This window comes from Muscardinus avellanarius (assembly GCF_963383645.1).
Source record: "Muscardinus avellanarius genome assembly, chromosome: 6".
Classification (NCBI taxonomy): Eukaryota; Metazoa; Chordata; class Mammalia; order Rodentia; family Gliridae; genus Muscardinus; species Muscardinus avellanarius.
Genome location: NC_137791.1, coordinates 119,143,331 through 119,156,155, shown reverse-complemented (window position 1 = coordinate 119,156,155; position 12,825 = coordinate 119,143,331). Strand labels below are relative to the sequence as shown.

Below are 12,825 nucleotides of genomic sequence, written 5' to 3'. Positions count from 1 at the left end.
GCCAGAAGTGCTGATTAGTGATACGTGGATCCTAGCCCTGGAGGCAGGTTAGTGGCTGGGGATAATTATTCAGTTTAACATGGCTCAGAACTTCAAAGTACTTTATATAACTACCTCGGTAGTTGGTACATTCATTTTTTAAGGTTTAACTTCTAGTTTGTGAATTAATAAATTGTGGGAGAGTGAGGATTTGTGAAATCAAGCATTTCCATTAACTGTGCTACACAAGTAATGTGCTTTGGAGACAGAATACAGAGGAAACTGAAAGCATGCTTCTTTTGTTAAGTATTTCAACATTTACTGTTTTTAAGACCACTAATCAGAGTGGATAAAAGTCAGTGTTTGGTTCTAGATATTAAAGAATATTTCCATTGGTCTTTGGGAGAGGTCAGATTGTAAATGACCTTGTGGGTAAACATTCTTTTTTTGTATGAGAGAGAAATGTTTTGAATAGTTGAAATTTCTGCCAATACCAGAAGTTTAGTTAAAGCTGTCTGTTTTGCTTTTTTTTTGACATTGATGTCATGTTTTCTTTTTCTTTTTTTTTTTTTTGTGATCTACTAGATGAGAGTCACAAAGAACTGCCCATTTTCTGGATTTTCCCGTATTTTTTTGAGTCTCGAATTTGTCAGTTTTTTCCGAGTTTTCGCATGCTGGATTACCAGGTATAGTAAACACTTTTTCCTGGCATAGTTGGAGAATGGCTATTCTGTTGAAATAAATGTTCTGATAACACTATCCATTGGCTTTAGTAAATTAAAATACTTTGAGCTGTATCAAACACCAAAATTATACCATATGTAGGTTAGTCTTATGGTTGATAATGTCTGTAATCCCTGGGGTACTTGTTAAAAACATAGATTTTCAAGTACCAAAAGAAATCTACTAGAGCAAAATCAGAAGATAAAGCCCCAAGATGAAAGCTCCCTGAAGCGTCCCGAGTGATTCTGAAGTGCTGCTGGATTTTGTACCATCTAGTCTAATCTTTCATCATCACCAGGTGTCACAGCTTCAGGGACCATTGTTAGGAACCTGGGTTTTCTCTATTCAGAATTTAGAGGAGAGTAAGTAGCCCTTTCTGATTGGTGGGATGCTGTGTGTACTTTGCTGTGCCAGCCAGAGGGTGCCAAGAGTTCGAAAGTGGGGTGCGTGCAGCTGTGGGGTGTCAGGGGGCAGCGACGGCTCTGTGACTGTGTGCGCTGACCTAGGGCAGGAGTTACTGGTGGCAGCCATTCTGCTTCATGGCCCTACCATGGTATCTCATTTGCTTTACCTGAGAATACTTTTTCACCTTAGAGGCATTGCTGTTATGTAAAGTATTTTGAAGTTCTGAAAGAAAATAGTGTTTCCACAAATGAGAAGAGACCCTACCTGTGATTCCATCCCAGACTGCAAATATTGTAATTTCCAAGTAATTGCTTTCATTTAATTTTAAAGCACATTTTATGTATTTGTAATTTTGAATTCTTTCTTTTTGATGTCTAAGTATACATTTTTAGAGGTAGCGACATAATCTTTATGTTTTTTTTTTTTTTTTTTTTTTTGCGGTACTTGGGTTGGAACCTAGGGGCATACTATCGCCGAGTAGCACCCCCAGCCCTATTTTTTATTCTTTATTTTGAAACAGGATCTCACTGAGTTGCAAAGGCCTCACTAAGTAGCTAAGGCTGTCCAGGTACCATGATCCTCCTGTTTCATTGTCCCAAATGCTGGGATTACAAGTGTGGGCCACCATGCCTGGCTAATCTTTACGTTTTAAATAACTAAATTAGCTGGGCGTGGTGGTGCACGCTTATAATCCCTGAGTTTGGGAGGCTGAGACAGGAGGATCACACAGGTTCAAAGCCAGCCTCAGCCATTTAGTGAGGCTCTCAGCAACTTAGTGAGATCTCATTTCCAAATAAAATATAAAATAGGTCTGGGGGTATAACCTGGAGGTAGAGAAAGCCCCTGGGTTCCATCCCAGTACCACTAAATAAATAAATAAAGAATAAAAAATAGGGCTGGGGTGTAGTTTGGAGGTAGAATGCCCCTGGGTTTCATCCCCAGTACCACACACACACACACACAAAAAAAAAAAACTAAATTATTTTATGAAGAGGCCATGTTATTATTTCCTTCTTTTGGGGCTATGGGTTGCCTTTAAACACCTCAAAGGTGCTAAGGGTATACTGCCATAAACATCTTTTATGCATATAATTTTTTCCAGATTTTATATAACTTTCTTAAAATAGATTTCCAAAGCTGAGATTGCCTTCTCAAATTTAAAGGCCATTTTTATGGCTATTGAGCCATTCATATTAATGGGCTCCAATCCAAAAGTGTATGGCATAAACCATTTTAGCTTTGTCTTTTTGAGCTCTGCTTCAGGCGAAAAAATTACATCATAATTGCTCTCAAAGCTGTTTACTTTCCTTTTTAGAGCATCCAGTTTTCTGTTTCTTGTCTGAATGATGCTTCTAGAATTGACATTTGTGAAGCTGCGATAGCTGATAAATCATAAAGATGTTAACTAAGTAAACTGCTTCCCTTATACAGCACCTGCTGCCCTTGGCAGTGAGTAATCATCGAGGGCAGTGCTCGCCACATAGTAGGTGTCCCAGATATGTCAGACGGGTAACCAAATGGAAAAGAGAATCAACTCTGGGGTTGGTTTTAACCTGGTTCAGCTACTTCCTTCTCCAGAGCTCTTCTTACCTGTTAAATGAGTATAATCATAATGAGACATCTGTCTCATGAGATCATGCATGCAATGGCTTGGCCCAGTCTCCGCACGTGGCCGGTGTAGAGCAAAGGCTGTTGCTGTCACTGCGGTCATAACACATTGCCCGGGCTGGCAAAGGCGCTCACTCTGTCCTCCCTCCCTTTGTATAACATCTGAGAAATTAAAACTTAAACATGGGCCTTGGTGGTGCACACCTGTACTGTACCCAGTACTTGGGAGGCTGAGCTAGGAGGATCATAGGTGTAAGGCCGGCCTTAGCAATCTAGCGAGATCATGTTTATAAACAAAAACAAAACAAAAAAGAGCTGGGAGTGTAGTTCAGACATAGAATGCTGCTGGGTTCAATCCTCAACACCACAAGAAAACAAAACAGAAAACATACATGGCCAGGCATTGTAGTGCACACTTGTAATCCCAGCATTTGGGAGGCTGAGACCTGAAGATCACAGTTCGCTGCCAGCCTCAGCTACCTGGTGAGGCCCTTTGCAACTCAGTGAGACCCTGTTTCAAAATAAAGAATAAAATCTAGGTTGGGGGTGTGGCTTGGAGTCAGAATGCCCCTGGGTTCAATCCTCAGCACCGCAAAAAATAAAAAATAAAAATCTGACGGTTATATCCACATTTAGAGGAGTGTTTTCAGTACGGGCAAGAGCTTGCGATGGTGGGCAAAAGAATAATACAGTTGATGGGAGAAGTTAAGGTAGTTGCTCTTGTGTATTGCTTGCAGGCTGTGTTGCTAGAGAAGAACTTTTGAAAATAATGGAGTTCTAGCTTTGAGGACTGTTTACAAGGCTCAAGCTCATCAGAAATAATTACATAATTCAGTCTCTGGATTCAAAACAGGTTCTGGCGAACCAGACACCTTTATCCCAGTTACTCGAAAGTTTAGCAAGAGGATCACAAGTATGATGCCAGCCTGAGCAACCTAGCTTGACTGTTTTAAAATAAGAATTAAGAAAGTCTAGGCATGTAGCTAAGTGGTAGAGCAGTTGCCTAGCCCGGCCATTGTGTGTGTGTGTGTTCCTCCCTTTCTCTCTTTCTCCTGATCATGTGTGCCTGACAGGGTTTTTTGTTTTTTGTTTTTTTTTCCAGTACTGGGGATTAAATCCAGGGGCATTCTACCTTCAAGTTACTCCCCCAGTCCTATTTTTTATTCTTTATTTTTATTTATTTATTTATTATTGTGTGTGTGTGTGTGTGTGTGTGTGTGTGTGTGTGTGTGTTACTGGGGATGGGGATGGAACCCAGGTGCATTCTACCTCCAAGCTACTCCCCCAGTCCTATTTTTATTCTTCATTTTAAAACAGGGTCTCACTGAGTTGCAAAGGGCCTCACTAAGTAGCTGAGGCTGGCCATGAACTGTGATCCTGTCTCAGCCTCCCAAATTCTGGGATTACAAGCATGAGCCACGATGCCTGGCTTTCCTGACAGGGCTTTGAAAAACATCTTCAGTAAAAAGAAGACCAACCTTTGAAAAGTAAGAATAACATCTGTAATACCTAAGGTTTTCATAATTCTACTAAAGCTAAGAATATTTCTGCCCATTATATGCTTATGTTGGAGAAATCAATTTTGCTGTATCTCCTGGTCTATTTCTTAACCTTATTTGCTCTGCCTCCCCTTTTATAGTTTTTATGTTTCTTTTTTATTTTTTGAAAATATCTCTGGATGTATTATTGTTGTTATTAATTTCTGAGCCTTTTGCTTTCTTCCTTTTCTTTGTTACTTTAACTTCATTTCCTGGTACTTTTTCTTTAATATTAGCCTGTATCAAATGAAAAATTTGAAAGCCTCTTCTCCTTCATAGATCTGTTCTCTTAGACCTTGATTATACCTTTTTCTGACATCACCGAAGGTGATTATGAGTCCCCAAGCCACAGTGCAGTAAAAAAAACTAAAAACAATCACTAAACTCTCTCTCTCTCTCTCTCTCTCTCTCTCTCTCTCTCTCTCTCTCTCTCTCTGTCTCTCTCTCTCTGGAAATACTTTTCAGTAAGAGGAAGGCAGAAATGCTACATGTCTTCATAAAATATAAATTATATAGGCTCTTCAGTGATAAAGCCCTTGATAAGCACAGAATAAAATAGTTATCAAAGGCCTAAAAAGCCAGGAATTTTATTAAGGGCAGATTAGGAAGGAGGAAGGTAGCCATGAGAAGAAATGCTGATTGAAAGTCAGAGGGTGTTTGATCCCAGCACTGCCACTCAGAGGATATCTAATTGTGGCGAAGTCACTTGATCTTCCCAGGTCTCAGTTTCCTTAATATAAAATTAAAATGACTGAGCTGCGCACCATAACACATGCCTGTAATCCCAGTTACTTAGGAGCTAAGGCAGGAGAATTGCAAATTCAAGGCCAGCCTCAGCAACTTTTTTAGAGCCTGTGTCTCAAAATAAAAAATTAAAAGATCTGGGAAGCTGGGAATGGTGGCACATGCCTGTAATTCTAGTACTTGAGAGGCTGAAACAGGATAATCACCGGTTCAAGGCCAGCCTCAGTAATTTAGCAAGACTCTCAGCAACTTTAGTGAAGCCCTGTTTCAAAATAAGAAATAAAGAGCAGGGGGTTGGGAGTGTAGCTCTGAAATATAATGTCCTTGAGTTCAATCCCAGTACCAAAATGGGAGTGGGGGCTGAGAAGCTGGTCGTTGTGATGAATGCCTATAATCCTAGAATTTGAGAGGCGGAGGCAGGAGAACTACAAATTCCAGGCCAGTCTGGACTATTTAGCAAGACCCTATCTTAAAAAAAAAAAAAAAAAAAAAAAGGCGACTGAGAAAAGCGGGGCTTAAGAGCCCCGCTAACAACAAATCTCCATAACCACAAAATCAGCGCCTTTCAAAGCCAGAAAACAACATCACCAGAGAAACAAAAAAAAATCACCAGGCTCCAGAGAGAAAGCGGACTGAGAACAGAGCCACAGAGGAGATCCTCACGCCCAAGGACGCGGCTTCACGCCCGAGGACGTGGCAGCAGCGCCATACTGCCGGCGGCACCGGCGAGTTCACGGGACGGCCACAGCAAGCCCAGGGGAGCCGCTGCGGAATAGCCAGGCAGGATTTCTCGGCGCAGAGGGCATCTAAAGCTCCCAGTGGCTGAGCTCAGCACACGCTGCAGGGATTCAGAGTGGAAATCAAAACCAAGAAAAAAAAACGCTAGCCCCACAGCCGAGGGCGTAGCAGCGGCGCCATATTGCCAACCGGCGGCAGCAGCACCGAATTCACCGAATTCAGTACAGCTACATCTGCATACTCAAGAACAGTGAGTCAAATTGCGGGCCACAGCGGAGAAATCCCAGTACTGTACTCACTGGGACTTGACCCAGTGGGAGAGGGGCGGTGGCAGTGATATCACACCATAGGAGAACGTGCAACCTGGCACCCCCCACAGTCTAAAGCAGCCTCTATCGACTCTCTGGGTCGGAGACTCTGTGATATAACCCAGTAAAGGAGTAGTGGGGTCTGAGATACTACTGACTCGAGATCCAGAGCACCTTAAGTGAAGTCATAGTGACCCAAGGGAAGAACCCAGAGAAGGCACAAACTTCCTAAATCATGGGAAAGAGGAATAATACTGGAGCAATGAATGCTCACAACCCCACAACATCAGAACCCGATAAAACAGAAAATCAGAGATTTCTAGAAGATCAAATCAGGAAAATAACTGTAGAAATAATAGAGGTGCTTCGAAAAGAACTCAGAGAGAGCCAAAAAGAGATAAAGGATGCAATTAATGAAGTAAAGGCCTCAATTCAAAGCACAAACAACCGATTAGAACACATGGAGAACAGAATCTCGCTCTTAGAAGATGAGCAATCCAAAAATGAACGCATTGTTTCTAATCTAGAAAAAAATATCCGACAGCAGGAATCTGATATTGAAGAAATATGGGCCCATTTTAAGAGAGCTAACCTAAGAATAATTGGAATAGAGGAGGGAAAAGAAAGTGAAACCAAAGGGATCAACAATCTCTTCAAGGAAGTAATAGCAGAAAATTTTCCAAACATAGAGCAAGAGGTCGATATGCAGGTCCAGGAAACGTATAGAACTCCCTTTAGACAGGATTGGAGAAGAGGATCCCCACACCACTTAATTGTCAAAATGACCAATGTCGAAGCCAAGCAGAGAATCTTAAAGGCAACAAAAGCAAAGGGCCAAGTGATATTCAGAGGCAAATCAATTAGAATCACTCCAGACTTCCCAAACCAAGTTATGAGAGCCAGAAGGGCTTGGAGTAACATATTCCCAATTTTGAAAGAAAACAACTTCCAGCCAAAAATTTCCTACCCAGCAAAACTTTCTATCAAATTAGATGGAGAAATAAGAAGCTTCCATGACAAACAGAAGCTGAAGGAATTTATGTCTTCAAAACCAGCACTAGAGAAAATACTCAAAGAGATTAACTACAAAGAAGAAATAGGTAACACACATCAGAACTAGAGAAACAAGATTTTCCATCCAACAGACAACTAAGATTGGTTATCTGTGGAGATTCATTATTTATGTTAGTCTTTTACCTATCTCTAAAGGGTATTGTTTGCCTTTATTGTTGTTAATTTTTAGGATTTCTAGTTGGAATATTAATATACCTTCAGATATAGCATTTGGAAATATTTTATCCCATTCTATTAGTAACTGTTAACTCTGTTTACATTGTCTTTGGATATACAATATGTTTTTTATTTTTTAGGGAGTTTGTATACTCTTCCGTTGCCTGTGCCATTGAAATCATAACCAAGAAATCACTGCCAATTTCAATGTTGTGAGGTTTTATGACCCAGATTTTCTCCTAAAAGTTTATAGTCTTAAGATTTATATTTAGGTCTTTTATCTATTTTGAGTTAATACTTGTATATGGGATTAGGTAAGGGTCCAACTTTATTCTTTTCCATGTAATTATTATTTTTCAACAATATTTAGTTAAAAGACTATTATTCCCACCACCAAATGTTCGTGGAAACCTTGTCAAAAATAACTTGACAATATAGGGAAGAATTTAGCTCTAGGCTTTTATTTAACTCCAATGGTTTATATATCTGCCTTTAGAATAGTACTACACTGTTTCAATTATTGTAGCTTTATATGGTTTGAAATCAGAAAATATACATCTTCTAGCTTTGTTCTTTTTCAAGATCGTTGTGGGTACCTAGAGTCCATATTCCATATTAGGATAGATTTTTTTTCTGAAAAATAAATATATAAATATATGATAGTTTCACCTAAAAAATAGAAAAAATAGATTCTCTGGTAAGAAAGAAAGCAAAAAGAAATATTGAAATGTTATCTTTAAGTCATCAAAAGCTTGGTATCAGACAAATGAAACTGTTATGTGAGATTATCATTTTTAATTTTTGATAAATTGCTATAATACTAGATGTCAATCACTAAGCCAAGCATGGGAGGGAGGGATAGGGAGAGAATGGGGTGGGGATCGGGTGGGGGGCTGACTGGGCAATGTGTGCATGTATGTCTACAAAATATGTATCCCACTATGATGTATGAATACAGTGCACCAATTAAAAAAAATAAAGTTAAAAAAAATTAAAAAAAAAGTCTTCTGGGGATATAGTTCTGTGGTAGAGTTCTGTTGGGTTTAATCCCCAATACCAAAAGGGGGTGGGTTGAGAATGTAGCTTAGTGGTAGAGTACTCCTGGGCTCAATCCCCAGTACTGCAGAGGAAAAAAAAAAGTTGAACCAGAAAAGAGTTAGCAGATTTTACTTTCAGTGCTAAGCCTCAGAATTTGGTAGTTACTATCTAGGGAATTTTTGCGAATAGCAGGCCCAAGTGGCAGAGTCACATGATTGTCTAGTGGTGTCTGCCACAGTCCCAGGGCCAGGAAGTAGTGGTATTCATGTCCTATAGATACCACATCTGAATTGGTGGTCTCAGATCTCTTCCACTTTGAACATTCTCCTCTCTCTTGTTTCCCCTTACATGGGACACTTATCTGGAGTGCTGAAAGTAGAACTCTGCTTTTGTCAAAACTATCTTTTTGTAAAGTCACACTGTGTAGGAAACTTCCAAGATTCGTTTCATGGATGGAAAAGAAACTATCATTACAAGAATTTCTGGGAAATTATTGCACATTAAGACACGTGCAATAATTCTTGAAATTCACTGTATAGTAAACATTTGGTAGATTTGGAGTAAAATCAAGATAAGGGATTTCTAGGAATTTTAAACACGAGGTTACCTAGGACATGGGGGATATGTCTCAGACTTACTGCTGTGGTCCAACCTGGCTGAAGGAGCAGAAGAGTGTATTGGGTACTGTGGGAATGCTAGTACTATGTCTTATGTAGTCTTTGTGCCCTGGCATGGTGTCTGGAATATAGTAGGTACAAAGCAAATGTTTGTTAATTTGAATGTCATGGTTTTCCATATACTGGTTGCAGTCTTAGGTTACAAAAGGCATTTGCGTATAGATGGAATTAAAAGTTAGGAATTGCAGAGATTTTGTGCTTTCCCTCATTTCTATACAGTACTTCATCACATTAATCAGTTCCATGGGAGAAATTTTCTATTTGAAAATGCCTCTCATCATCATTGTGAGTGAAATGTCAGGGATAATGATGGGAAAATGGTGTATCAGCTCTACCACTAGCGATGTGCAATTTGCAAAATTGTGTTTGCTTTACAGCACTTCCACAGGAGGTTTATTTGTGTGGATGAAGCTATGAAATATGGATGTATGTTAGAGGTACATTAATTTACCCTAGCAGCATGCATTTTACATACCATATGTTTATAGTTAATTAGCACAACAAACCCGCATTTAAAAATAATAATAATCTCAATTAGGTTATGCAAAATCAAGCAATCAGCCACCTTCCTGACACATACATTCTCTGCCTCCTTGGGTAACCATAAAGAAATTGTTCTTTTTTTCCCTTCTCTTCCATCTGCTATCTATTATGTGGCAGAGAATGTTGCATGTACTAGAAAACCTTTCTACAATGTTATTTTCCAACATTAGAAAATCTTCATAAGATTCTCTTGGAAACAAATTGTTTTTTTGTGACAGTCATAAATTTATGTTTAAAATTCCTCTTGAATTTAATAAAGTGCCATGTATTTAAGTACACAAAGGGGTGCATTCGGAACAAATTCTGAATTTAAATAATTTTAAAAGAAAACAATTTATGGTACTTCTTAAAGGTGATTTTTAAGTAAAATTTATTTTTGTGTCTGAGCCCCTAATAGGTAACATATAGTCACAGAATTTTGAAAGTTGGAAAAAAACAGGTAACCTGGGCTGACTTCCCAATGCCATAATCCTCTCTGCTGAATTCATGACGAGCAGTCATCTAGCTTCACTTGAATGCTCTCAGTGAGCACAGTCCTATAGCCTTACAAGGCAACTCAATTTATTTAATAGCTCTAATCGTTAGAAAATTTTCTCATATTGAGATAAAATATGCTCCCCATTAACTTCTAACCACTGGTCCTAGTTCTGTTCTCTGAGGCAATAAAGGATAAGTCTAATTTCTATTCCATGTGACACCCCTTTGGTTATAAAATAGCTGTCAGTTCCTCCCAGTCTTCTCTTTTCTGAATAAACACCCCCAATTTGTTAAGCTGCATGTCCCATTCATTCCCATTATTTTCCATAGAAGTGAGCTGGTTTTCTCAGTGTCTTTCTTAGAATGTAATGGCTGAATGTACCTCATGCTTCCTTCTTGGGACAGGATGCCTCTGTGCAGGCCACCTGTGAGGCTGCCTGCTCTGCAAATTGTGCTGATGTGGGCTCCTTGTGCTGGCAGGCAGCCAGAAACCCCTGGGGCTGGTCATGGCCTCCTTGGATCTCCTGATCCCGGACTTAGTCTGCCCTGCTGCTGAAGCTTATTAATGAGCCTTACTAAATGTGTTTACCTGTAGATTTGATAGGCACTGCTTCAACTAGACAGGCCCACGGAGCTGAGGAATCTTTTTCCATTGTCATCAATTCTTTGCATTTTTGTGATTTGCTTATTAAGTAGCTAGTTTGTAGGCTAGTTCTATTGTAAGATCTTTTTTTTTTTTTTCCCCAGAACTGAGGATGGAACCCAAGGGCTTTCTACATCTGAGCTATGCCCCCAAACCTATTTTTTTTTTCAGTCTTTATTTTGAAACAGGGTCTCACTCACTAAGTTACAGAGGGCCTCACTAAGTAGCTGAGAATAGCCATGAACTTGTGATCCTCCTATCTCAGCCTCCCAAGTACTGGGATTACAAGTGTGTGCCACCATGCCCGGTGCAGTTTTAAGTTGTTGAGTGCATTCTTGTTCAGAATCAAAATAGTTTATTACATCTATTTAAAAGTTAGGACACACCTCTGAAAGCTCATAAAAATCTCATGCCATTCTTGTGGCTACTCTAAAGTGGGGGTTCTGAAACTTGAGTGTGCCCTGAGGGTTTGTTAAAACACAGGCCATTGGGCCCCACCCCTGAAGAGTCTGGTTGATTATGTCTCAGGTGGGGTGAACATTTGCATTTCTAGCAGGATCTCAGGTGATACGATATTGCTGATCCATTTTGAGAAGCGCTGAGCTAAGGAGAGATGAATCGCCAAATGGATTTGTAGAGTATGTGTGGATGACAGATTGCAGGAGGAGATGGCATCAAGAAGCCAACAGAAAGCTTGCTCGCTGGCTTTACCTTCACGATAATCTGCTGAAAATGCCAGCTGAGTTAGGGATCTTGAGGAGAGAAGTGAGTGTTTGAAATAGTCTTGTGGGAAGAACAGCCACGCACCCCTCTCTCAGCTCCATCTTTCTACCTGATGGCAGGACCTGGACCGAGTGTTTGACGTAGGTAACTTTGTTTAACCTCCACAGTAACTTTACAATCAGAAGATGTTAGCCAGGCGTGGCGGTGCTCCTTGTCACCCCAGGACTTGGGAGGTTGAAACAGAGGGTTGTAGGTTCAAGGCCAGCATTAGAAACTTAGTGAGACCCTGTTTCAAAAGAAAAGATAAAATAGGGCTGGGAGTGTAAGTCAGAGGTAGAGCACCTTGGGTTCAATCCCCGGTGCCACCAAAAAAAAAAAAAAAAAAAAAAAAGAAAGAAAGAAAGAAAGAGAGAGAGAGAAAAAATAGGTAAGCTTGCCTAAGGTCACATAACAAGTAAGCGGATGAGCCGCCCTAATCCTGTGCTCCACCTGAGTGTGATAGGACACGTCGTGAGCAGGGGCCAAACAGGCTGCCCTGAGCCTGGCCACTGAATGCTGTATCTAGGAACCTCACATACAAAAATGGAGTTCTCAATGAAGCTAGCCCACATCCCCAAAGGCAGTTTTCTTTTTTCAAGCCAAAAGCTAGTTTTGTGTTTTTTTTTTTTTTGTTTTTGTTTTGGTACTGGGAATGGAGACCAGGGGCATGCTATCTCCAAGTTACACCCCCAGCCATATATTTTGTTCTTTTTTAATTTTTTTATTTTTTTGGTGGTACTGGGGTTCCTGGAAACCCTTCTACTTCCGGGCTACACTCCCAGATCTACTTTTTTTTTTTATATTTTTATTTGGAAACAGGGTCTCCTAAGCCAGCGCGGCTGGCTTTGAACCTGCACGATCCTCCTGTTTCCGCCTCCCAAGCGCGGGGATTACAAGTGTGTGCCACCATGCCCGGCTTGTTTTTTATTTTGAAACAGGGTCTCACTGAGATGCAGAGGGCCTCACTAAGTAGCGATCCTCCTGTCTCGGCCTCCCAAATGCTGGGATTACAAACGTGTGCTACCACGCCTGACTGGCTAAATTCTTAATTGCATAATAGAAGCTGGGCTTGGTGGTGCATGCCTGTAATCCCTGCGCTTGGGAGGCTGAGACAGGAGGATCGCACAGGTTCGAAGCCAGCCTCAGCTACTTAGTGAGGCTATCAGCAACTTTGTGAGACCCTGTTTCCAAATAAAATATTAAAAAAGGGCTGGGAGTATAGCCCAGAGGTGGAAAGCCCCTGAGTTCCATCCCCAGTACCACCAAAAAAAAAAAAAAAAAAAAGGAATTAATTGCGTAATAGACTTTTTTTTATAAAGTCTGTTGTGTTGGATGAAAGACTAATTGTTCCCATCATTCTAGACAACACAAAATTGTCATGACAAATTTTACCTTTATTATTATGAAATCTC

General features: G+C 40.3%; 1 protein-coding gene across 1 annotated transcript in view; it reads left to right on the top strand.

The window, feature by feature from the left end:
* ZCCHC4 (zinc finger CCHC-type containing 4) overlaps positions 1 to 12,825 on the top strand; it is a gene marked incomplete at both ends in the record, with an annotated part of 54,838 nt that overhangs the window by 30,900 nt on the left and 11,113 nt on the right. Inside the window, 1 exon segment of the mRNA XM_080697967.1 lies at positions 565 to 665. Within this exon segment, the coding sequence (XP_080554093.1) occupies positions 565 to 665 (101 nt within the window).